Raw genomic sequence first — 22,423 nt, 5'->3', positions numbered from 1 at the left:
AATAGAAAAATGGGATTGGGTTTGCGCAAAATTTAGGCTGGGAAAAGAGATTTATACACCGCTCCTCCGCCACCCTTGTCTACTTGCATTTCGTGGTTGCAAGACACTTTGTGTCTTCGTACATAACGTAGAGTGCTATACTATCCACTGACCACTTGAGAACGCGGGCACCGTTTCAAGTTCACAGCGCCGCCATGTTGGTCAGCCAAGGCTTCAAAAAGCTGTATTGTAAGTATCGTTGCTTATCTTTGCTTAGCTATTCACTATCTAAAATTTAGTATAATAAGCGACGAAAAGTGTCATTGAAGTTTTAATGTGTAAACTGTTGTGTGATGAAAGAAAACGGTGAAGCACAAATTTTCGAGCTCTCTGCCAAGGTCCCCGAACCGCTCCAGCTCTTGTATATCGTATAAATAAAACCTCGAACGTCTTCCGTAAGTAGAAGTATGGATTTCACGTGAACTTGGCTGTGCAAAGCTCGCAATCACATTAGTCACTGCTAAAAGCCGTTTTTTTTTTTTTATAAAAGCAATTTGCAAGTACTGGAATATTATGTTAGCGCTTGATCGTTGCTTATAAAATCAAGCCCAGGCCTTTATAGACAGCTGACTTTCAGGGCTGTATTGTCGCAGTTTCTGCCTAAAGACTGTTTTTTCCCTCCACAATATACTGTTTCTTGCAACTGGCGACAATCGCAGAATGTGGACATTATTATTCACTACTGATTCCTTGTGTGTCCGTGATCAAATTGTACAGGTTTAGCTGTTTTTCTAACATTGGTTCTTAGAACACACCAGGGTTAAAGTCAAGGGAACATGATTTTAAGAATTTGCAAGTTTTATTATGGTGACAAGATTTTGCACAGTTGATCATGTCGTATGTCACAAAGTGTAGAAGGAGTTGATGGGGATTTTGTTCCCTTGTGTATCCCTGGTACTATCCTCCACCTAATGGTATTCTTATCACCAGTGTGCTTGAACTTACCATGTTTTTGAGTCTGTAGAAAGCGACATTAATCTCTCTTGGAAAATGACAACAAGTTGAGACAAACCCACTGCCACAGGGTTTACAAAACAAGCTGGCAACTACTGGAGTTCCACCAGCTAATTAATTATATGTTCCCGATTACTTTAACCATAGCAATCAGCTTGCGGCAAACAAGCTTGGCTTGTCACAGCCACCTACTCTTCTAGCTACTGACGCCTTCTTTAAAACATTTTGAAATCCCTATACCCATGTGACGTCAGTTTATTTTCATGAATTTCAGGCAGCCCTGCAAGACCGATTATTGGTTTAGCAGTTTCCTGTCAGGTGAGTAGTTAGTACTACCCAAAGATCCTTTTCAGACATGGACATTGTACATCTAGTCTTTTACTAATTAATGCCTAAGCAGTACACAATGACATACATGTAATGTGTATGTTGTAGTTAATTTTTGATCTTAGTTAATTTTTTATTTTAACTAGTTAGTTTTTTTTCTAACTAGTTTTTTTTTTTTTATTCTTGGTTAATAAGTAGAAAAAGTAGAACACCTCCCCCCTTGATATCTCATACCCTCCCCCCCATCCTTACTAACCCTCCCCTACTATCTGCTACTATCCCTCTCCCCTAAGTACTATCATTTATTTATTTTTCTTTTTTACTAACCTGCACTAGATTTGAACTCTCAACCTCTGGATTTGCTGTCCAACCCCTTACCACTTTGCCACGTAGGAAACGTTGGGTGAACCACTATTTTTTTAAAATATATGATACCCTAACCCTAACCCCATTATTTAACTAGTTAAAAAAAATCAACTAGTTAGAAAAAACTAACTAGTTAAAATAAAAAATTAACTGAGATCAAAAATTAACTGCAACATGTATGCAGAAGTTGAACTGAGAGGTGTGATGTCCTAGTGGTTAGTGTTTGTCACTCTAGATTGGCAGTGCTGGTTTGAACCTGGTCAGGGCCATTGTGTTGTGCCAAGCAGCAAAATGCTGAACCTAAAATTAAATTCTCTGATTCATGGTGGCATGCCAGTTTTGTATGCCAGCTAAACATCCTGATTACCTTCAAAATTAGTTTTTGGTTTGATCAATAGTTTTTCCACAATGTATGTACATACTTGTGCTTTGTAATTTACTCAGAGCCTTGTCATTTTAGCGCAATGTGAGTTACTTGCCGAAAGCAGGGCCTGGAGGAAGATCATCATTCAGTGGGGTGGTAGCTACGGTGTTTGGCTCTACTGGATTCTTGGGAAGATATGTCCTCAATAGATTAGGTAACTAAACAAAAAAGAAAGAAAATATTCTTCTATTATATAAGCAAAGAAAAAACCAAATGTGGGTGCATGCCAGTTAAGGAAGTAGTTTCACTGTACCTCTAACACTCCAGAAGTTACTTAAGGTACAATGCAGTCATATACATGTATACCGGTAAACTGTACTCTGCAGACTTTGTGAGTTACAGGCTTAGTTACAAGCATTAATAATGGGGCGTGTTTAAAACATGAAAACATGAAATTATATTAAAGATAAGAGCCAAATTAAGTTAAATAATATAACTGTTCCACTGAAATCCACATCTGTTGCCTGATTTTTTCTGTGTACAAACGTAAGGACAGGGAAATAAATCGCGACAAATTAAAGAAAATAATAATAAGGGGTATACAAATAAGTAGTACTATTCAAGAAGCAAGAATAATTTGCAGTTGTTCTGAATTGAGACAAGCAAAGTCGCCGTTTATATGCGAACAAAAATGATGAATTTCACTGAAGTATGTGAGGCAGCCGTGGTAGCGCGTAAACGCCGCTGTCTCACCTTTTTGACGTCTTTGTTCCACGGCTGTAAAACAGAAAACGAAGTTGATGTTAAAGGATAAGGACGTGGAAAGTCCAAGTCAAAAAAAGTTCAGATGTTACATAGAAAAGGAAGAACTGTTCAGGTGAATCCTTCTGTCATGCTCCTCCTGACATGAGAAAAACAAATCGTTTTCTTCTGATGCCAAAAAGTAATGGCTGCCATTTTGATTAAAAATATCCCAGGCAAACAGCAACTTGTTAACAAGGAGAGACTGGAGTTATAAGGTCTGTGATGGAGAATCTGTGATTGGAACAACTGATTGTAGTTTGTTCCAGTAAATTAAAAATGTTAAAATTTGTGAGTATTACTTATTAAGCTTATGTTTACCCCTTATCAAGAATTTCTTTAATTTGTGTACACAGAATAAAATCAGGTAACAGATGCAGATTTCAGTGGAACAGTAATATCATTTAATTTGGCTCTTATCTTTCATATCATTTCGCCATTTTGTGTTTTAAACATGCTCTTGATAATGAGCTCATAAGTGACCTCCTATTGACTTATATAATTATGTAGCCTAATGTTATGACAATATTATCACACTGAACTCATAAAGGTCATGAGTTCAACACCTGTGGAAACCTTGAGCTTTTTTTCTGTTCCCTTTATACAATTGCCATAATTTATTCACTAATTACGTGAAACTGTGAAGGTCACTGTCACTAAGTTGTAACACTGCTCAAGGTACATGTACTTTAGGAGAATGCTACTGACTGTGTATATTGTTAATAATGCAGAACATTTTGTGTGCTATTCTAGGCCGTAGTGGAAATCAAATCATTGTCCCATACCGTGGTGATGAACAAGATTACCGAAGTCTCAGGCTGATGGGGGATCTAGGACAGATAATGTTCTTTGTAAGTACCCTTTGAAAGTGAAATGTAGTTGTTAACCATGCAAATACATGCATATGGGCTGCAAACATCTTTGTTACTATAACATCAGTTAAAACCTTTCATGTGGCATCGACATTAAAGTACAGTTTACTGCAATTGTGATTTCACTGGCTACCTATAGAAGAGCGCATAATATTTAAGCTGCTTCTTATAACATTCAAGTGTTTGATGGGCTTAGCCCCAACTTATCTGTCTGATATAATCAAGAGATATGTTCCGCGACGTAACCTACGTTCCATGAATGGCCATCGCTTGGATGATGTCGCTAATAATTTGCGTACATGTAGCTACGGGTTTCGAGCTTTTTCTGTAGCCTCGCCACAACTCTGGAATGCCTTACCTTTAGAAATTAGATCGTGCGATGGCATTTCAGAGTTTAAGCGCAAACTAAAGACACATCTTTTTAGGAAAGCTTTTAGTTAGATATTTTTATAATTTAGTGTATTTTTACAATTAACTTAGGTGAATTAGTTAGTCTTTCTATTCTTTTTAATTCTTTTATTGATCTTTAATTCCTTTTATTATATACAAATTGTAACTTTTTTAATATAGATAAGTAATTTTTAATTGTAAATAACTTGTAAAGCGCTATTGGTTAGTAATAGAAATAGCGCTATATAAATAAAGTATTATTATTATTATTATTTGCCTGTGGTGGTTGGCTTTGGGTAACGACCCTGTTATGGAAGTCAGTCCTATTGAATGAATAATTTTCTTTGATTCAAATAAAAAGTTATTGCTATTTATTTGTACAGTGAAGGACACTCAGACGACGTACATTCTACTTATCTTATCTTTTTATAAGGCCAAAAATTTTACAGTTAAGGTGGAGTATTGGATTTTTATTGACAGATGTGTAAATACGTCCTGTTGTGTTAGTTATTCAAGCAGTGCAAAAGTAAGCAGCGTTGCATTTTTAGTTTATTAGTCCTCATCATATAATTTATTAATATTATCACTGCTAGGATTATCACCTCAAGGATGTTGAGTCTGTTGCTAAAGTAATGAAGCATTCCAATTGTGTGATTAACTTGATTGGCAGACAATATGAAACAAGGTACGTGTATAGTGCAATTCTCAGCGAATTCGCAGAAACTTGGCCGCAAGGTTTTCGCTTGAGAATTTGGCGAAGCCTAGCCAGTAGCGTTAACTTGGGGGTCTTGACGTCAATGATGGTGTGGTGACCTTGCTCAGGCTTTGGGCTATCTGCTGGTGCCCAGCTAGCGTGTGGCCCTCAAAAGCTGGGGGAAGGGGAGGGTGTCACTTATGACTGCTGGGCTTGTGACATGACAACCTTCTAGCCTGGGGGGTGGAGGAAAAGGGACTTTTGTAGCCTGAAGTGTTTTGAGTGGTGGGTGCCAGGTTCTTAGAAAATCGCTCTGATATGTATGTGAACATTTTAATTATTTAGCCATAAATGTCATAACTGCATCGGCTATAGCTTGTAACTACGAGGTGGGCAGTTACCTGATCATGTGTAATCTGATATTTTTTCCAGGAATTTCACATTTGATGATGCCCATTGTGAGGGTGCCAGAGTTATTGCCCAGGCTGCCAAAGAGGCTGGCGTGAAGCGCTTAATCCATGTGTCAGCACTGAATGCCAGCGAGGAAAGCCCTTCAAAGTTTCTACAGTCAAAGGTCCTGAGGAGAGAAATTTTTTAAACTGTTTATTTTATGTAAATTACCAGTATTACTTTGGCTCACATAACTAAACATTTGTCATGCTCTGCAAGAGAAAATATCCTTGAAGCTGATTACGTACCGTAGAGTGTACTGCAGCTTCAACAGATATTCACAGTGTTGTTTTTTTGTGCGTATACATGTAGCGACGTCACCAGTGTAAAATTTTTTTGAGTGTATCTTAGGCATCCACCCTCTACCTTGAAGGGACAAATTTAGTGTGCAAAAGGAGACAACATTTTGCATAGGCTATCACTTTTTAAGCTCTTTATGTTATTAATTACTAGGCTCAGGAAAGGCAAGACCTCCATAGAGTTTACAGTGTAGCAAAATTTCAACCTTTTTTTTTCAATGTTTGACAGGCTCGTGGAGAAATGGCTGTAAGACAGGAGTTTCCTGAGGCAACCATCGTGCGACCTGCAACATTTTTTGGACATGAAGATCACTTCTTGAACTACTATGCATGTAAGTAAGCTGTTAGTTGCTTGAACATTGTATAGCAGTCTAGTAGGCTATTTGATGTCTCATTAATTTGAGTTATATTCAGCATTGCCAGCTGCATGTTACATTAATGGTACAAGTGCTTTTGGTTACAAAACATTTCCTTTGTGACAAATTTATTGAAAAGCAGCACAGAATTAGGCCCAGTTCTACTTAAAAAAGTAGAGCCTGCTGTTGAGGCAAGTGGCTCATCAGGCAGGAGCTTATCCCGGTTTCTGTAACCGTAAGTGGCTAGGAGTATGTCTACTCCTCCTTGGATGGGATTCTAATCCATTTCAGGGTAATTACCTCCAGCAGTAAATTCGCCAGTAACCATATACACCTGGGTGGAGAGAGGCACTATGAGAGTAAAGTGTTTTGCCTAAGAACACAACGCAGTGGCCCGGCCAGGTCTCGAACCCGGACCACTCGATCCCAAGTGCAACACACTAACCATTAAGCTACCGCGCCTCCCACATTCCTACTTAAAGCCAACAGTTAATTAATAAGCATGTTAAAACTCTCTTTCTTAATTCTCATTCTCACATACATGTAGTTATACCGGTACATTCTTTTCTTGCCTTGCTACAATTTATTCACTGTATACAGATTACATATATGTTTTGAACTCTGTAACTGAGCATGGCAATGTAAATTGTAGAAACATGTTTCTTCAAAAAACAAAAGTGTTGTTTTGTATTTAAAAATTTCACTTATTTTCTGCTATCAAGACCTTTTGGAAATATTGAATATTATAGTGTATAGTCACTGACAAGATAATTCTACTGGTGCACTTTCAGATCTCGGAAGATTTCCTCTGGGCATTCCACTTATTGATGGAGGCATGAAGACAACCAAAATGCCGGTCTATGTGAGTATTTGTTGGTATTGACTGAGTGGGAGGTCCTAATGGGGATATTTTTGGCTCTTAGATCAGGCATATATTTAACCCTGTTCTAAGATAAGTTATGTGATAACAACATAGAATCAGTAATTGATGATGAAACCCAATTATTCTTGTTTGTGTCATTCCAGGTGGCTGATGTAGCCCAGGCTATAGTTAATGCTGTGACAGATGATGAGAGCATTGGACAAACATTTGAACTAACTGGGTAAATTATCTTTTTACTGTTTCTGAGTACTATGCATGGGAGTGGTGAAGGTAGTGGTGGGAGGGGGGGGGGGCTAATGTTTATTCCTTGTGAAATATTTAGGGTTTCGGTATTAGTAGAAAATAAATATGTTACATATGATTTCATGTTCGACTAATTTTATTCCCGTGAAAGGATACATGTAAATGCCATGTAGTTCTTTGTGTTATGGTTTCTTTTGCAACTGCAAAACTGCAAATGCCCTTTTTCTTGTAAGCCTTATAAAATTTACTATTTGCTAAAAATTTGGAGTTAAAGATAAGGGTGGGGCTTATTAGATTTGGGAAGGGGGTGGTGGTTCACTTTTAAGTAGCTCTTCTACAAAATTCTTCATTGTTTAATTATTTTCAGTGGCTTACATTTTTTTCTAATTATAGCCCAGAAGAGTATTATTTGCTTGACGTCTTGGACTACATCTACCGGTTGATGAGGAAGGATCTACGATACTACACCATGCCCAGAGGGATTTACAAGTAAGATGTTTACACAGTGTATTATCCCATCCCTCTAAACATTAATTTAGCCACTAGGAGGTTCCCTGCCTCCTCCCCCCACCAAGAGTCGCCTGTGATCTGTTTAGATCTCCTAGTGATCTTCAATTATCTCTTTTTTTATTATCTTTTTTTACGAGGGTAGCACTTAATAGTCTTACGACTATTAAACAAAACTGTGGCCCTTGGGTTCCTGATCGAATTGGAATTGAGAAGTGTTGTGGAGGGAGGAAAACCGGAGAATCCGGAGAAAAACCCTCGGAGCAAGGACGAGAACCAACAACAAATTCAACCCACATATGACGCCGCTCCCGGGAATCGAACTCGGGCCACATTGGTGGGAGGCGAGCGCTCTCACCACTGCGCCATATATAGTTGAATGTCTTTCTAGTACTCTGGAGTCTGCTAAAACAAACCCCTACCATTTCCCAATTGCCATTCCTTGCGCATATCTCGTTTTTTCGCGTGCAACTAACCGAACCTCTGGAATAGTCTTTCAAGATAACCAACAGACCGTTTGTGCAAAATAGGAGGAGGAGGGAGAAATCTGCCACGATACCAGTGATCCCGTTAACTGAGTTTCTGCATGTTTTTTTTTTTTATTGCTTTGCAGCATGATAGCGTGGGGCATGGAGCAGTCAATATTCAACCCACGCCTCACAAGAGACATGCTGCTTAGGGTAAGGAAGACGTTTGATTTTATATTAAATTTGATTACATCGAACTGCGCTATAATTTTTTGGGTTGAATATGTTTTTTTGTTAGAAGAAACCTGCTAAGGAACGTACGCACAGGGGTTAGAGGATAATTAATTTATTAATTAATGAGCAGGTTAATAGAATAAAAGAGAAATGACGCTAATCAACGAGAGCTATCGGAGAGCTATCGGAGATCCCCCCTCGTTCGAAGATAGGGTTGATTTCTTACACATTACATCTCTCGCCCTTTTCCCTGGGTGTGCTCCAGTCCGGAGTTGCCACTTATACTTCATTAATAACTGTACATAGTGGATTTTTCGAGTTGAATCTGAGACGAAGGACTGACGCTCTTAACACCTAGTTTTACCAAACTCGCTACGACGGTTACTTTACCTTTATCAACTTCTATTTGATGATTAAGAAGAGCATTCAAAACTTTGACTGGGTGCCAGTCATGTAAACATACTACTTATTAACCGAGAGTGAGGTCATTACATGGGAATCTCAGACCGAGGCCTTGTATTTGAGGTCAATACCTCAAGGTCGAGGTCTGAGATTCCCCTGTAATGACCGAACGGACGAGGTTAATAATTTATTTATTATATGGCCTTTAAGCACTATTCAAAAAAAGAGTATAATCAAGGGAAAAAACACTGGAGGTAAAACTCGCTCTCGCTCTCTGTGGCTCTCTTCGTCGCTCATACTAAAGAAGTATCGATATGCTTATATTTTTCTTTCAGTTATTGAAAAGATAGTTATATTTTGTCGGCATTTTTTGTTGTTTTTGCCCCCTCGCTAGTAGCTTTTACTCACAACTCAAAAAACCGTCGAGCCGAGAAAAAATTTCATAATGCCCGGTCATTACAAGAAAATAATGCCCGCTCAGCAGCCAATCAGAGCGCGCGTACTATTGTAGCCATATAATAAATTGGATTTAAAAAAGGCCCGAGGATCAAGACTTGTTACAATTAGCGTGGTTGAGTGCCACGGGATCAGTTCTTTTTACTGCTTGAGATTCGCCTCAGATTCTACCCGTTAACTTCCATACTGATTTCACTGTGTAATATTTAGCCACAGCAGTTTTATGATTACAGTTGTTTTTCCTTTTCGCAGGAATTTCTGTCCGACCGGGTTACACCAGGTTTGCCTGGACTGAAAGAGCTCGGCGTGGAACCCGCCACACTTGAAACCATCGCCATATCAGTGTTACGGCGCCACAGGGATGTATTCTTCTTTGATGATGCTATTGATAGCGATGCGCCGTGCAGACCAACCAGCTCTTACGTAGCTCAGTGAATAGTGACCCATCCTCAGCAAAGAAAGCCTTTAAATTGTACATAATATCTTCTGAAGCAGTGAGTGACCCTTTGAAAGATTGTTCGACCTCGTTGCGTGACGTTTTATCCAATTGACAATAATTAACAGATGTTGTTGTGAGCTTAAAATTGGTCCCAGAAAATAGATTGGTAATTGTGACCTGAAGATGGTGAATAAAGACGTTATTTTTAATGATTTAGATGTATGCTTTTGTTCTTTTTTACAATCGAACAAGGTAGAGACAACTCAGAGTTTCCGCTGTCCCCGTACCAAAACCCCGCATGACATGACATTTTCGCAATTTTGACAAGGCGAAATTTTAAGTTAGCCCCGGGGGGGGGGGGGGGGGGGCACTGCTAGAATTGACTAATGCATTAGTTTTGCGAGAAAATACACAAATAAAGTGAAAAAGGCAACGACAATAACAACAAACGTGACTTACTCGACTTCTTCAGAAACAGAATCAACCCGGAATAAATTTCATTCATGAGCACGTTTTAATCCTCGTCGACGGAGTGGGGAGGGGAGATTTTGGTCTCAGGGTCTCCGAGCAGAACGTTTTGTTTTTTATTTGCAATACTCACGTTACAAACAGTACAAAACTTAAAATACAGCACTAATGCTTACAATACATACAATATATGAAAATAATAATAATAACAAACGTTTGATGTCAGCTTTCACTGGTCTTCATGGTCCCGTTTAGGGTTTGAAGAAATATGTAACGCCGTCCGTACTGTGTTGGAGGTCTAGACCATGTAGACCGATCAAGCATGAAAATGGTATTTTTTAGGGGTCAAGACAATTCTCATGTTTTTTGATGACTAGAACTCCTGTGTTTCGCATCGTCACGCGATCCGGCGTGATGGCGACTTGAAGTAGGGGCAGGGCTCGCACAGTCTTGAAAAGTCCTTGAATTCCATTTTTCCTTGAAAAGTCCTTGAATTTGTGTGCAAGTCCTTGAAACGTCCTTGAATTTTCTTCAACTTTGAATGTAGTGGGGTCAAATGAGAATTGCTTTACACAGACTGTGGTTTTTTCCTGTTTAAAGCAGCTTCAAACACTGAAAAAGCCGGGTGTAAAATCAGCTGATAACGGGAAATTGAGAAGCAAAGTAATCCAACTGCGTTCAAATGTCAGTGAAGCAAATTCACCAGGGATTCACCAGCGGTTTTGTTGAACTCTTAATTGTCCTGCGCATGCATTTTAGGCATTTAAAAACCTATAAAACCTATAAAACCTGTTAGCTTGGACTGGGAATATGTAATTTGTGATAGTGTTAATTAACATAAATTACTATTTTGCCGACACGGACCAGAGAACTGGGTGCGAGCGTAGCTCGCGAGGACTTATGGTTAGCGTGTTTGAAATAGAGTTTCGTTGAGAGACTTGTGACATTCTACGGTCAGCCTCTTTGGCCTACACTTTACTCCGTTAAGTTATATTTTTATTATTTCGTTTTGTGAATATATTGTACTTTGATTATCTTTTCTTTCATTATTCTGATATCATTGTTTTTTTTGTTTGTGTAAGCCTTAAAAGAGGGTAGCAAAGGGTTTATACGTGACACGTGAAAAGGGCCAAAATTTGTCCGTGACGCGTGAAAATAGGGTAAAAATTATACCGTGACGCGTGAAAATAGCTAGAAAAAATACGGGATTCGTGAATTCTGCTGTTTCAAGTAAACGTGACGCGTGAATTTGGTTAAAATTTGTGCGTGAAACGGGATCACGACACCCCCTTTGCTACCCTGTTAAAACCCCAAAGGCTGCGCCATAGCATTGGTCGGGGGTACACGGTCCCTAATTTTTCCCACAGTGGTTTTTTGGGGTTTACGTGTCCGGCTGTGGTGCATGTAGGTTATGTATGATTTTATCCATCCTGCTGTAATCTTATTGATGTGTCAATAAAATGTATCGTGGGCCCGGCTGACCAACGTGCCCATGCCTCATAGTCTTTGTGTGTGTTCGGTTGTGTAGTGAAGGCAAAATGTGCATTAATGTACCATCTGTGAAATTACATTCCTGGTAGATGGTCCTTGAAAATTCAGTTTGGTCATTGAAAAGTCCTTGAAAAGTCCTTGCAAAATGGTTGCAATTTTTTGTATGAACCCTGAGGGCTGTTCCAAGTGCCACGCAGCACAAGGGAATTTATTTTTCCATTTATCACTGTTCCAAAGATGCTCGGCAACTTTAGGGCAACTTTTCATCTTCGAGGAACTTTTTTCCTTTTGAACAATTTTTTGTAATTTCTAGCAGCTTTAGACCGAAAATTTCGGGGAGAGCGTAGCGTTGCGTGACAGATTGAGCGCTACACGAGAAAGCGGGAGCTAAACGCGAGAAAGATTGGGTACTAACTAAAAGAGAGAATCCAACATGGCGTCCGGGAGGACGCGACCAAACATTTTGGTGACGGGTACTCCAGGAACAGGCAAATCAGTGACAGCAAGTGAGCTGGCCGACAGAACAGGACTGAATTATATCAATGTGGGTGAATTGGCCAAAGAAAAAGACTTGTACGAAGGATGGGACGAGCAATATGGCTGCCACGTGCTCGATGAAGACAAAGTAAGCAAGTGCAAACTTTATCAGTTTATGCAAAGTAAAAGATTGTTTGTTTTCAGTTTAAGCTATATGAAAAAAATCAAGCTTCTTTAATGACCATCATAAGTTCAGATTCTTAAGGGAACACTGCAATGAGTTTAAATAGTAATTTTGTCTCGGATTTCTATCACTAAACAGTAAAGTGACATCAATTTTGTTGGGCATGCAGCCTGTACTCAGCTGTACTGATGGGCTCATCTTCAGTACCTCACTAGTGAATTCCACAGGCTTTTACAGTAAAAGCCTGTGAAATTCACTAGTGAGGTAAAACAAAGCTGATAACGAACGCCTAAGAAAACAAAGAACCTTGAAACAATTTATAGCAGGAAAACAATAGCTCCAAAACAAAGACAAAATTCTCAAGTTTTTGCACCAAGGGTTCATCACATTGCTGACAGTCCTGTACATTTGTCAACACTGTATGTACATGTACATGTATGGCCAACAAAATAAAATGCCACCTAGACTTTATTATGCCATTTTAAGAACATAAAAACTAAGTAATCAAAGCGAACCTCTTTGGAAACAGAATTTCACTTCATCTGGTCACAGGCGGCCCAAGCTCACAATAAGAGGAGTTAAAATAATTAACATAATTCTACGCGAAACGTGACTCTCGACCGGCAGCATACGGAGGTGTTGTGTTACAGCGGTTCTCATTTATAAAGGTTTGTATGGGAAAATACGCTTTCAAATTTATAGCTAAATATAATGACATTTTGACAATAAAATCAACTTACCTCAATGTCCTGTCGTTATGTCTGTTGTTATCTCGGTTCTCAGGCCGATCCGAGGCGTTTTAAGCGAGTTATGCCATTTTTGGTTTCCACTACTAAGAAGAACCTATTTTTTCTTTTATTTCCCATACAATAGGCCGCAATATCTTTTGTGCCTTATTTGTAGTCATGATCTCTCGACTTAATATCACGTAAAACTGGACAAAAAACAAACAGTAAATGCATCCCATAAAATGAAGGGCTCTTATATCTTCTTACTCCTTTGAGGTCGACCTAGAGCCAGGATTGTGAGTAGGGATTTTGAGTGACAATTTGGTCAATTTACAGAAGAGCGACTGCCCTTGCCGCATGCAGACTTTCTTGCCCTGCTTGAGACACTGTTACACCATTACGCCAATTAATTTTAACCTCAGTTCTTACTGGAAAAAAAAGATGTGAATTATTGATACGGCCCATAACGGTAGGCAACTTACCTACAAGGTGAAATATTGCATCTGATAATGCCACAGAAAATACTTTCTCCATTCCCCTGCAGGTTATTGTTGTAAACCACACCTGCTCAAACTGTTCTTCCAATTTTTACCTTTATCTTTGAAAAAATTTCTACTGTCGTAATTATATTAACTGTAGTTTTTAGGGCATGAAAGTTTTACGTTGTTAATACATGTACATGTACATACTTTTAGACAGGATTTGATATACATCTCGAGGTAAGAAAAATTTTATGCAACTGTAAGTAAAATCCATGCATTTTATTTTTAATTGCAGGTTGTGGATGAATTAGAAGATCAAATGAGTGAAGGTGGAAATATTGTTGATTATCATGGTTGTGAATTTTTTCCAGAGAGGTGGTTTGACATTGTGTTTGTACTTCGCACAAATAACACAACACTCTATGAAAGACTTGAACAAAGGTAACGGTACCCTGATGACAATTTTATTTAAGTCATAAATGTTTATTTTTTTCTTTTAAAATATATTTTTTTAACATTTTTAGCCTGGTAAATACACATATTGCTACACTGTATGTCATTTTTAGTTCAAAGCAAACTTTAAATTCCTTTAGTGTTTGTTGTAAAATTCTGGTTCTTAGATACACTTATTTCATCTATTTGCTCAAGATAAGCTACATCAATTGTGATAGTGGACTGATAAATCATGAGGTTTACTATACATTGAGGGGGCCCGCTATTTATAATTTTAACTTTTGTTATTGTTTTCCACAACTCCATGCCTCCTGGCGTAACGGGAAGATTGCATGTACAATATTCATCTTGACATAAGGCTATCCAATAATTTAGAGTGTAGCAATAGATTACAGATGCACATTTGACTCTACTTCCTGTGGGAGATTTGTGCTCTTACTAATTTTCTACTTTTGGATTTTCTAGGGGTTACAGTGGAAAAAAGCTCACTGAAAATGTGGAATGTGAAATATTCCAAACAATTCTGGAAGAGGCTAGGGAAAGTTACAGAAAGGAAATAGTTCATGAACTGCAGAGTAATACGCCTGATGAGCTGGAAACAAACTTGGACCAAATAGAAGCATGGGTTCAACAGTGGTCTGGATAGAAGCCATGAACTAATACAACATTTGTGATAATTTATAGCCTAAGAAATGAAGACATATCTATGGATATTACTAAAGACAGTAGAAGGCCAATGATGCACTTTTTGTCTAAAGGAATGTGAAATGCCACTATTCCACTTAACAATGCCTGACTGCTAAGCTCGATAAATTATTGTGGTTGGCAGGGTGAGGGGGAAATGGTAGAGCAGTTTTCAATTGAGTGTCGTAAAACCAAAACCAAAGTAATTACTCTGGCCAAACACAAAGGACACAGACAATCCAGTGAACCAATCAAAACTCGAAGCAAATACATGTAGCTGGCGCGAAGCGCGGGAAAATGTGCGCGAGCGAGTCACGATTGGTTTTGGTTTTACTCCTGATTGGCTGAGAAAGTGGCGCGAGATTTTTAAGCCAATCACTAAGCGTAGTAATGCAAAACCAAAGCAAACGCAATTTTACTTTCGACACTCAAGTGAAAACCGCTCTATACCAAAATTACCTTTTACAAATTACTCAAATACTTACAAAAACACAGCATCACATAAGAGTACCAGGGGTTTCAAAATATTTTGAAGTAGTTGTCAACAACTGAAAGAGTAGGCGGCTGTGGCAAATTTGCCGAACTTGTTTGTTACGAGCTGATTGCCATGGCCAGTCAGAATAAACCCTGGAGTACAGTGCTCCAGATCACCAACAAACACCAGTAATTTTATATCTTGCTCAATTTTTTATATATTGATTTATACCATGCCATAGAAAAACAGCCAATCAGAGGAAGCTGTTGTTCGCGGTCCCACCTTCCCAGTGCGCTGCGCTTTCTCGGGTGGCTATTCTTGCATGGTTGACCTGTCACTTGTATTTTTCTCCACTCGCCTAAAGGCTCGTGTGTATACCGAGAAATCAAGTGTCGTGGGATATTCCATAGTTACCACTCGAAGCGTTGCATAACTAGTATATACCAAATAATTAATATGCCTACATTTCATTGCAAGATAGCAATCCCAATTTAATGGTTATACATAACATGTATACCATAAGTTATACCCCTAATCACTAGCCAACCTTGTATATAAACAGTCCTATGAAAACAAAACAAAAAACAAACAAACAAATAAGCAAAAAATCAAAACAAAACAAAAAGAAAGAAACAAAAAAAAACATTGTTCAGTATTCTGCCTTCTGGAATCAGAGTTGAATGTAATTTTGAAAGGCTGCAAAACGTCTGGAAATTTCATATACGCACATGTTTTTTAGACCTGGAAAAAGTATGAATATATTATTTTGTAGAAAATAAGTACATGTATGGAAATGTTATTTTTGTAGAAAATAACTGGTGTTTTGTTTGTGAAACTGTGTCAAGTTTTTTTTATTATTATTATTTAGCAGAAATATTTGACAGTGATTTTTGCCTAATTAGTGTTAAAGTTTCTGTGTATAGAAAGCAGAAAATTGCTTTCGGAAAAGTTGTATTATTGTTGCAAACGCCCTGATAAACCCTTTTTAATGCTTTTTGATAAAGAGCCACAAGCAGGAGGTTATTCTAAAACTGTGAGAAAAGTATTGAAAGGCTTTGAATTTTCAGAACCCAATTTTCTATCAGTGATATCAATTTTGTAAACATAAAGGTTGAACATCTCCTCATATGGTGAAACTCCCTCTGACTGCAAGTTTAATTCAATGTGTTGTGGAATAGAAAGAGTCACGCATCGTACAAATAAATCGTCCTGTGTGTATGTGTTTAAATAGTTGGTCTTGATAGGGTGCAATCTATGTACATTTTTTGATGTCATTCTATGGACCAAGGTATATTCGGCCCAGGGGGGGTACTCCGGGATCCATGTGACGGGGATGTGCAAGGATTTTTTTGGGGTCGAAATTTTTGATTCCGGGATTTTTTTGGGTAGGAGAATTTGGCAGGTATTTTTTGGGGTGACTTGATTTAAATAGGGGATTATTTTGGGTATTAAAATCGAACTAAAATGCCTTGGCCCGGCCTTGGCAATTAAGGGGTAATTTGACTAGGGATTTTTGGGGCGTTTTTTTTGGCCCAGGGATTTTTTTGGGTAATGTCGGGAGACTTAGGGATTTTTTTGGGTCCAGAGTTTTGACTGCATTCGATCATCCCCGTCACTTTGATCCAGGAGAACCCCCCTGGGATATTCGGAAATGTTCCTTTCTTTGTTCTACCCTGTTAAACTGTGCTTCAATTGATCACCACACCACATAGTTTTAACTATGGTCATAGTTGATAACCATAAGGAATCCACCATAACTGCCTTCTTCACCTCCACTCAAGTTACAAAGTTGCCCGGGAAGGGGTGGGGGGGGGTTACTCAGAAAAGTTTTGTATACGGAGAGGCTCGGCCCCAAGGTCCAACCCCTTACCCTTTTATATACCATTTTGACAGAAAAGGCACCCCTATATATCTTTTATTGGAAAAAGGTACCCCTTTCATATACCAACACGACATGACATATGCCTAAAACATGAAATTTTCTTTCTTTTTTATGTAGCGCTTAGTAAATTAAGACGATACAAACATAAGTTGTGTCTGTTCAAGATATCTAAAGGCCTTTTAAATTATCTTAATGACGGATTTTCATACCCTTTCATATACCTTAACTTGTGAAAGCCCTACCCTTTTATGTACCTGAAGCATGAAAAGGTACCCCTTCTGGGCAGAGCCTCCCTGTATATAGGCCATTATAGGGAATCCCCCCCCCCCCTCCCTGGCAAAGTTGTCCTCCTGTTTCAATCTCTTTCCTCTACAGACATAGCTAAGTAAGTGACAGAAAACTGAGATGAGTCGCTGTGTGTAGTTGTGTTTGCAGGGATGGGTGAAAGAAGAAAAAGAAAATTTTAAACTTCTCCCACCCCTCCCTGCACCATCTTCCTTTTCTACACCCAAAATAGCAAAACAAAACCACACCCAGCTTCACACCTCAGTTTTGACCAGTTTTCTCCCCCACTATTTTAACCGTATAACCTTAATTTCTTCTGAAGTAAGAAAATTCTTTTACGTTTTCTTACGCTGGAAACGGTCTACTTTCAAAATCCCCTGTTCAAAATTAAGCATTGGCAGAGCTTACTTCCGAAGCGTTGCGTGAGCAGCGTGACGAACCCTACCCGACCCAGGCTCACCCAGGCTTCTTTTACAGCGGTTTTACCAACCACATATCGCTGGCTCAGTTGGCAAATCCAACATGGCGGCCAGTTTGCTCGAACAACGTGTTGCAAACAAACTGCAGTTTGTTCGATCTATTCGCTGCAGATTGCGATTCACTCGCCGACTACTTTGTGCCGTGGCCACAAAAGAAGACCAAGAAGCTCACCAGACTGGAATTCCGTTGATAGTTCCACTACACGTGATCGCAAAGGCTTTCATAGTTCATCCTTCGACTACAAGTGCTTTCGACGCCAGTTCCAAATACCAATGGCTCACTAAAACCAAGTTATTCGACGGTCTTCCAGCTTGTTTCTCAAAGATAAACACGGTTGTTAGTGATGACGAATATGAGGTCCTTAGAGAAAAATTTAAAAAAGCCGTCCTGCAAAATTATGCATTCCGCAAAGAAGGGAGAAGCCGCAATCATAAATTTGAACGTAAAGGCGAAGAGATTAGGCTGGGGGTCCTGCAAGATTTGCTGAGGTTTGGTTGGTCGTTATCCGATCGATTACCTCATTTGGATGATTGCTTTCTCGATTTTAAGCCCAAAATCAGGATTCATTGGGTCAGACATCACAATTTTTATCAGCTGGATCAGCAGCCAGCGTATGTTGTTCGAACAAAGCAAACAACTCCTTTATTTGAACCAGGTAAGTCAAAGTGTACTTCTTGACAAGCGAGTGGACATTCAGTTTCATAACAGTAACTGTAAGATAACTAAAACAATGGCCAATATATACTGCAAAGCCCAACATTGCTATCCAATGTCAGACAACTTGCCCCCAATCTGGACGATTAGCCCCCACTTTCTGAACGACTAGCTCCCAATACTACTTACGATAACATTAACCTATGCTTGCCATATACTGATTTGCTTTTGATGTACAAACGTTCTACGATAGCATGGCACAAGCACGAAATATGTACCGATTATAAAGTTGCATCATGTTGGCAACAGTGGGAAATTTATGTTTAATTGTGCCTAAACCTTAGACTGCAAAACAGTCGTATCTTTTGCGAACGCGCTCGGTCTTGAAACGAGAGCGAGAGGTCTGGAGCCAATGTCAAAACTATGAGTGAGACTGGGGAAAGACACTAAAAGATACAACTGTCGGCTTTCCATACATTGAATTCGTTTCGAATTTCCTGTTCTCCCAGAAACGGAAAATTCCCATTGGTCAATTATGACATTACCTGTCACCAAAAACTCTTTCGCACCTCATCAAAGATATTCGACTCCGTATCAATTTGACAGTAGAACATGCTCTTCGCGCGAACGAAATGGAAAAGACTTGGATGCGCTTGCGAACAATTTGGGTTTTGTTTTAAAATCAGATAAAAAAGAAGCTGTTTAATCAAAGGGAAGGGATATTTTTTTGCTGTGCTTTCAAAGGCCTTTGGCAAAAGCCGCATTTTCCAACCGTTTGTCCTGGCAAAGAGTTCAAGCTCTCTAAATGCAGCTTCATTGCAGCTTTTGAATTCGAAGACACATAATCTGCAACAGCCCGACGTCAACGTGTCTTTTCGCTTTGTTCATCGTAGTGAGGCGGGTTTCTTCGGTGTTGTTTGATCCACTGGATGAATAAAAACAGACTTCAATTTTAGACGGGACACATTCTACCTTTTTCACGCAAAATTGAACCAAAATTAAAAAAAAAAACTCGTTGGACTTTTAAACACTCTAGTTCGTATGTGGACAATGTGAAAATAAACAATGCTGTCATATTTAAAATATGGGTGGAGGTGTCATGAAATTTTTGACAACTCGGTGACATTACTTGGCCCCCTGGTCGGAACGAATTCGTTGTATGGAAAGCCGACAGTCGTTTTTTCTCGCCTCGCTCGCCCTGCAAGACGATCGGCGCTTTGCGCCTTCGATAAGCACTTTTTCCAACGACTTTAGAGAAAAAACAACTGTTTTGCAGTCTACCTAAACCTATGACTGTTTCTTTATAAAGAAGTATCGCTGGCGCACACGATCGCTTAAAATAAATGTAACAAACGCACACAAGCGGGGACGGGAAAATTAGCATTTAGCATATATTTTCCATTGGAAAAGACAGTTCTTGCGAGAAATAAACAGGCATTTTGAATTAAGCTTTCTTGGCTTGAGGTGAGATTTTTTCGTTCTATTGTTTTCTGTGTTCCATTGCAAAAGGACGCGCATTTTAATTGAACCTTTTGGGAGCTAGTCATCCAGAAAGTGGGAGCAAGTCGTCCAGAAAGTTGGGGCTAATCGTCCAGATTGGGGGCTAGTTGTCTGGGGCTAGTTGTCGGGGGGGCGAGTTGTCCGGATATTCTTGTGAAATCTATACTTGCAATGACCTTCTTTTACTGTTTTGAATTTTTAATTCGTGGCGCACCTGCAAACTAGCTTTTAGCTAAGTGTGCTGATCACGTTAAATAAAAACTGTTTTTTTTTTGTATTGTATCCAAAAACTGATGAGTAAAATAGACTGCCAAGTTAAATAATTTAATTATTGAAGAAATATTAATTTTTGAGTTTTTGTGGTATTCAGTCCAGGCTAGATTTTATGTAGGTTGTGCCAAAGATCTTTGTACTGGTGTACAATCAGAGTCGGCGTGTTTTAACTTTCAGTTGACTTATTGTAGGTTAACATAACAAAGAACCTTGGTATAGACTTTAAAACGTGGCATATTTTCGGCGTGGGAAGTACACAGAATGATCCCTGGTAGAACAATGAGTGGTTCACAAACCCTGCACAAACCTTTTAAAACTCAAAACCCAATAATTACCCTGTTAACAAAACCCCCAATCATTACCATCGGACCCTGGAAAAATACACACAAACAAAGTGAATCAAAAGTCACCAATAGCAACTTACATGTACTGATTTGACCTTTTGAATCCAGTGAAGTACATTTTGCAAACGTTGTTATTTCATACAGTGATCATTGGGATAATTAACTGTAACAACATTTCTTTTAATAATCTTTTTTTGTGGTTAAAACATTTGTATTATTCATTTTCTAACAGATATTGAAAGAACTTCTCTGGAGAAACTCCCCGGCCCCTTTGATAACTACAGCATTGGTGTCTTCCGCCATCCCATTGTCCATCTGCGGAACATCCCAGGCTTTCAGAACAGTGCATTTAACAAGTACCCATACAACCACATGCTGTTTTTGACGAACGTTAGCAGACTGACTTATGAGCAGCAGCAAGCTTATGGAATTATGAGCATGTTTGGTTCATTGGTTGCCTTGGCGATAGATAGTGGTGTCCAGATGGGGCAGCACCTGGAGAAGCCTCTCGTCACAAAGTGTGCAATTACAGATGGAACCCAGTTCACTCTGATGTGTTATCAACTGAATACACTTTCATTTCAGGAAGACTCTGGTATCAAAAACTGTGCTTGGGCTTCCCCCAGCATGAATCTTTTTGAGAAATCAGCTGCTAAAGTCAGACCACAGTTGTACAAGGTTTTGGATGTAGGTGATGATATGCCTGGTTTTAGTGATGAATGTTTCAAATCAGTCTTAGCATTCCTTTCTCAAGAAACTGTTGACAGTTCAGAACTGTGAATGTTTCAGAGTCTGAACATGTTCATCATATGTCTTGTAAGCTACATGTACATGCACCTACATGTACATTGAACGTTAACCTGGCAATGTTGTTCTGTGCTGTATGTTGTTTAAAGAAGGTGAAGGCTGTTTAGTACTGAATACAATGTAAGCCCCTTGGTTATTGTACTGGAAGGCCACATGATGGAATTACTGCCCTCTGAGACAAGGATTCTCTCCTCTTTCTGCTCAGAGAGATGAGAGGGATGTCTCTCTCGAGATGAAAGAGAAAGCAATTTTCTGTCTTAGTGTGGATAAAGAGTAATTTACATTGTACCGTCTGTGTAATCAAAAGAATAGAAAAGGAAAACCGTACAGTCTGTTAAATCTTGAAAATTTTCGATTTTGTGTTAGCAAAAATATAAATTGTAGAAATTATTTTATTTGACCTTGATCGTCTTTAAGCCATGTGCGTTCTGGCTGCATTCACGTGGTGAAGCCAAGACTCCTTGTTTAATTCTCGACACGTTTATGCAAAGACGGCGAAGTTGTTTTTGGTCTACCTCTCCTTCATGTAACTTCAAGACTTTTAGTCAGGGACTATGTCACGCAATTTTGGCACTGACCAACCGGTCATAGAATTCACTGAAATATCACAATAAGGGCTTAAAACTGTTGACGAACTTAAAAGACACACAAAAAGGCCAAAAAGGGGCATTGATGGGCAAACTTTGTTCGTGTAAACTTGAAAAACGTCGGCCTGACTTTTTTCAAGTTTATCTCAATTTGCATGGAAGTGTCATTTACAATGTTCTAAGATCATCCTTGTTTGTTATGTGGCCGTGATTTTGCCAATAAAAGACTTTGGTCTGCCAATTTTAAGTTTAGATCTTGTAATTAACGAACATAAATAGAATTTCCTGAAATACCGTGCCCTACCCCCTTTAATTTAGAAAAATCTTTACTCCCCAATCTCACTCAAGAAATGACTAACCCACCTCCAGCCTCTTGCCTTGATCATATCTTATATAGGCGTCATCGCAGCTTTCTTGTATAGTTCCTGGTTCCAATTCTTTATTGGCCAAAGGATTCTAAAAATTCATCTTATAAGCACCCTCTCTGAAACCAACCTCGTCTCCAGGGCGTTTTTTCTAAAACCTGACGATACCTCTGTGCCATATAACAGAACGGATAGAACAGAGAATTCCAAACTGCATTAAGTTTGACAAAAGCACTTCCAGCGAGGGCTTTTCCTCTGGTA

At 39.0% G+C, this 22,423-nt stretch overlaps 3 protein-coding genes across 3 annotated transcripts; all 3 read left to right on the top strand.

Moving 5' to 3' along the window:
• Positions 1 to 129: 129 nt before the first annotated feature.
• On the top strand, positions 130 to 9,755 carry LOC144663340 (NADH dehydrogenase [ubiquinone] 1 alpha subcomplex subunit 9, mitochondrial-like). Its single transcript, XM_078524283.1, has 12 exons — positions 130 to 228; positions 1,268 to 1,311; positions 2,147 to 2,264; positions 3,605 to 3,702; positions 4,707 to 4,798; positions 5,240 to 5,381; positions 5,786 to 5,888; positions 6,704 to 6,774; positions 6,939 to 7,015; positions 7,432 to 7,527; positions 8,159 to 8,225; positions 9,357 to 9,755. Exons 1-12 carry the CDS (start codon positions 195 to 197, stop codon positions 9,537 to 9,539), a joined length of 1,125 nt encoding a protein of 374 aa, XP_078380409.1. The 5' UTR covers positions 130 to 194; the 3' UTR covers positions 9,540 to 9,755.
• Positions 9,756 to 11,900: 2,145 nt separating this feature from the next.
• On the top strand, positions 11,901 to 15,168 carry LOC144652512 (adenylate kinase isoenzyme 6-like). Its single transcript, XM_078512540.1, has 3 exons — positions 11,901 to 12,127; positions 13,669 to 13,814; positions 14,292 to 15,168. Exons 1-3 carry the CDS (start codon positions 11,936 to 11,938, stop codon positions 14,470 to 14,472), a joined length of 519 nt encoding a protein of 172 aa, XP_078368666.1. The 5' UTR covers positions 11,901 to 11,935; the 3' UTR covers positions 14,473 to 15,168.
• A 2,491-nt stretch (positions 15,169 to 17,659) lies between these two features.
• LOC144662735 (large ribosomal subunit protein mL37-like) lies at positions 17,660 to 22,044 on the top strand. The gene is made up of 2 exons (XM_078523655.1): positions 17,660 to 18,287; positions 20,636 to 22,044. The coding sequence occupies exons 1-2, from the start codon at positions 17,675 to 17,677 to the stop codon at positions 21,181 to 21,183; spliced, it is 1,161 nt and encodes a 386-aa protein (XP_078379781.1). The 5' UTR covers positions 17,660 to 17,674; the 3' UTR covers positions 21,184 to 22,044.
• Positions 22,045 to 22,423: the final 379 nt, after the last annotated feature.

This window comes from Oculina patagonica, chromosome 1, assembly GCF_052425735.1.
Source record: "Oculina patagonica isolate OP01 chromosome 1, crgOcupat, whole genome shotgun sequence".
Classification (NCBI taxonomy): domain Eukaryota; kingdom Metazoa; phylum Cnidaria; class Anthozoa; order Scleractinia; family Oculinidae; genus Oculina; species Oculina patagonica.
This window is presented reverse-complemented; position numbering and strand designations above follow the sequence as displayed.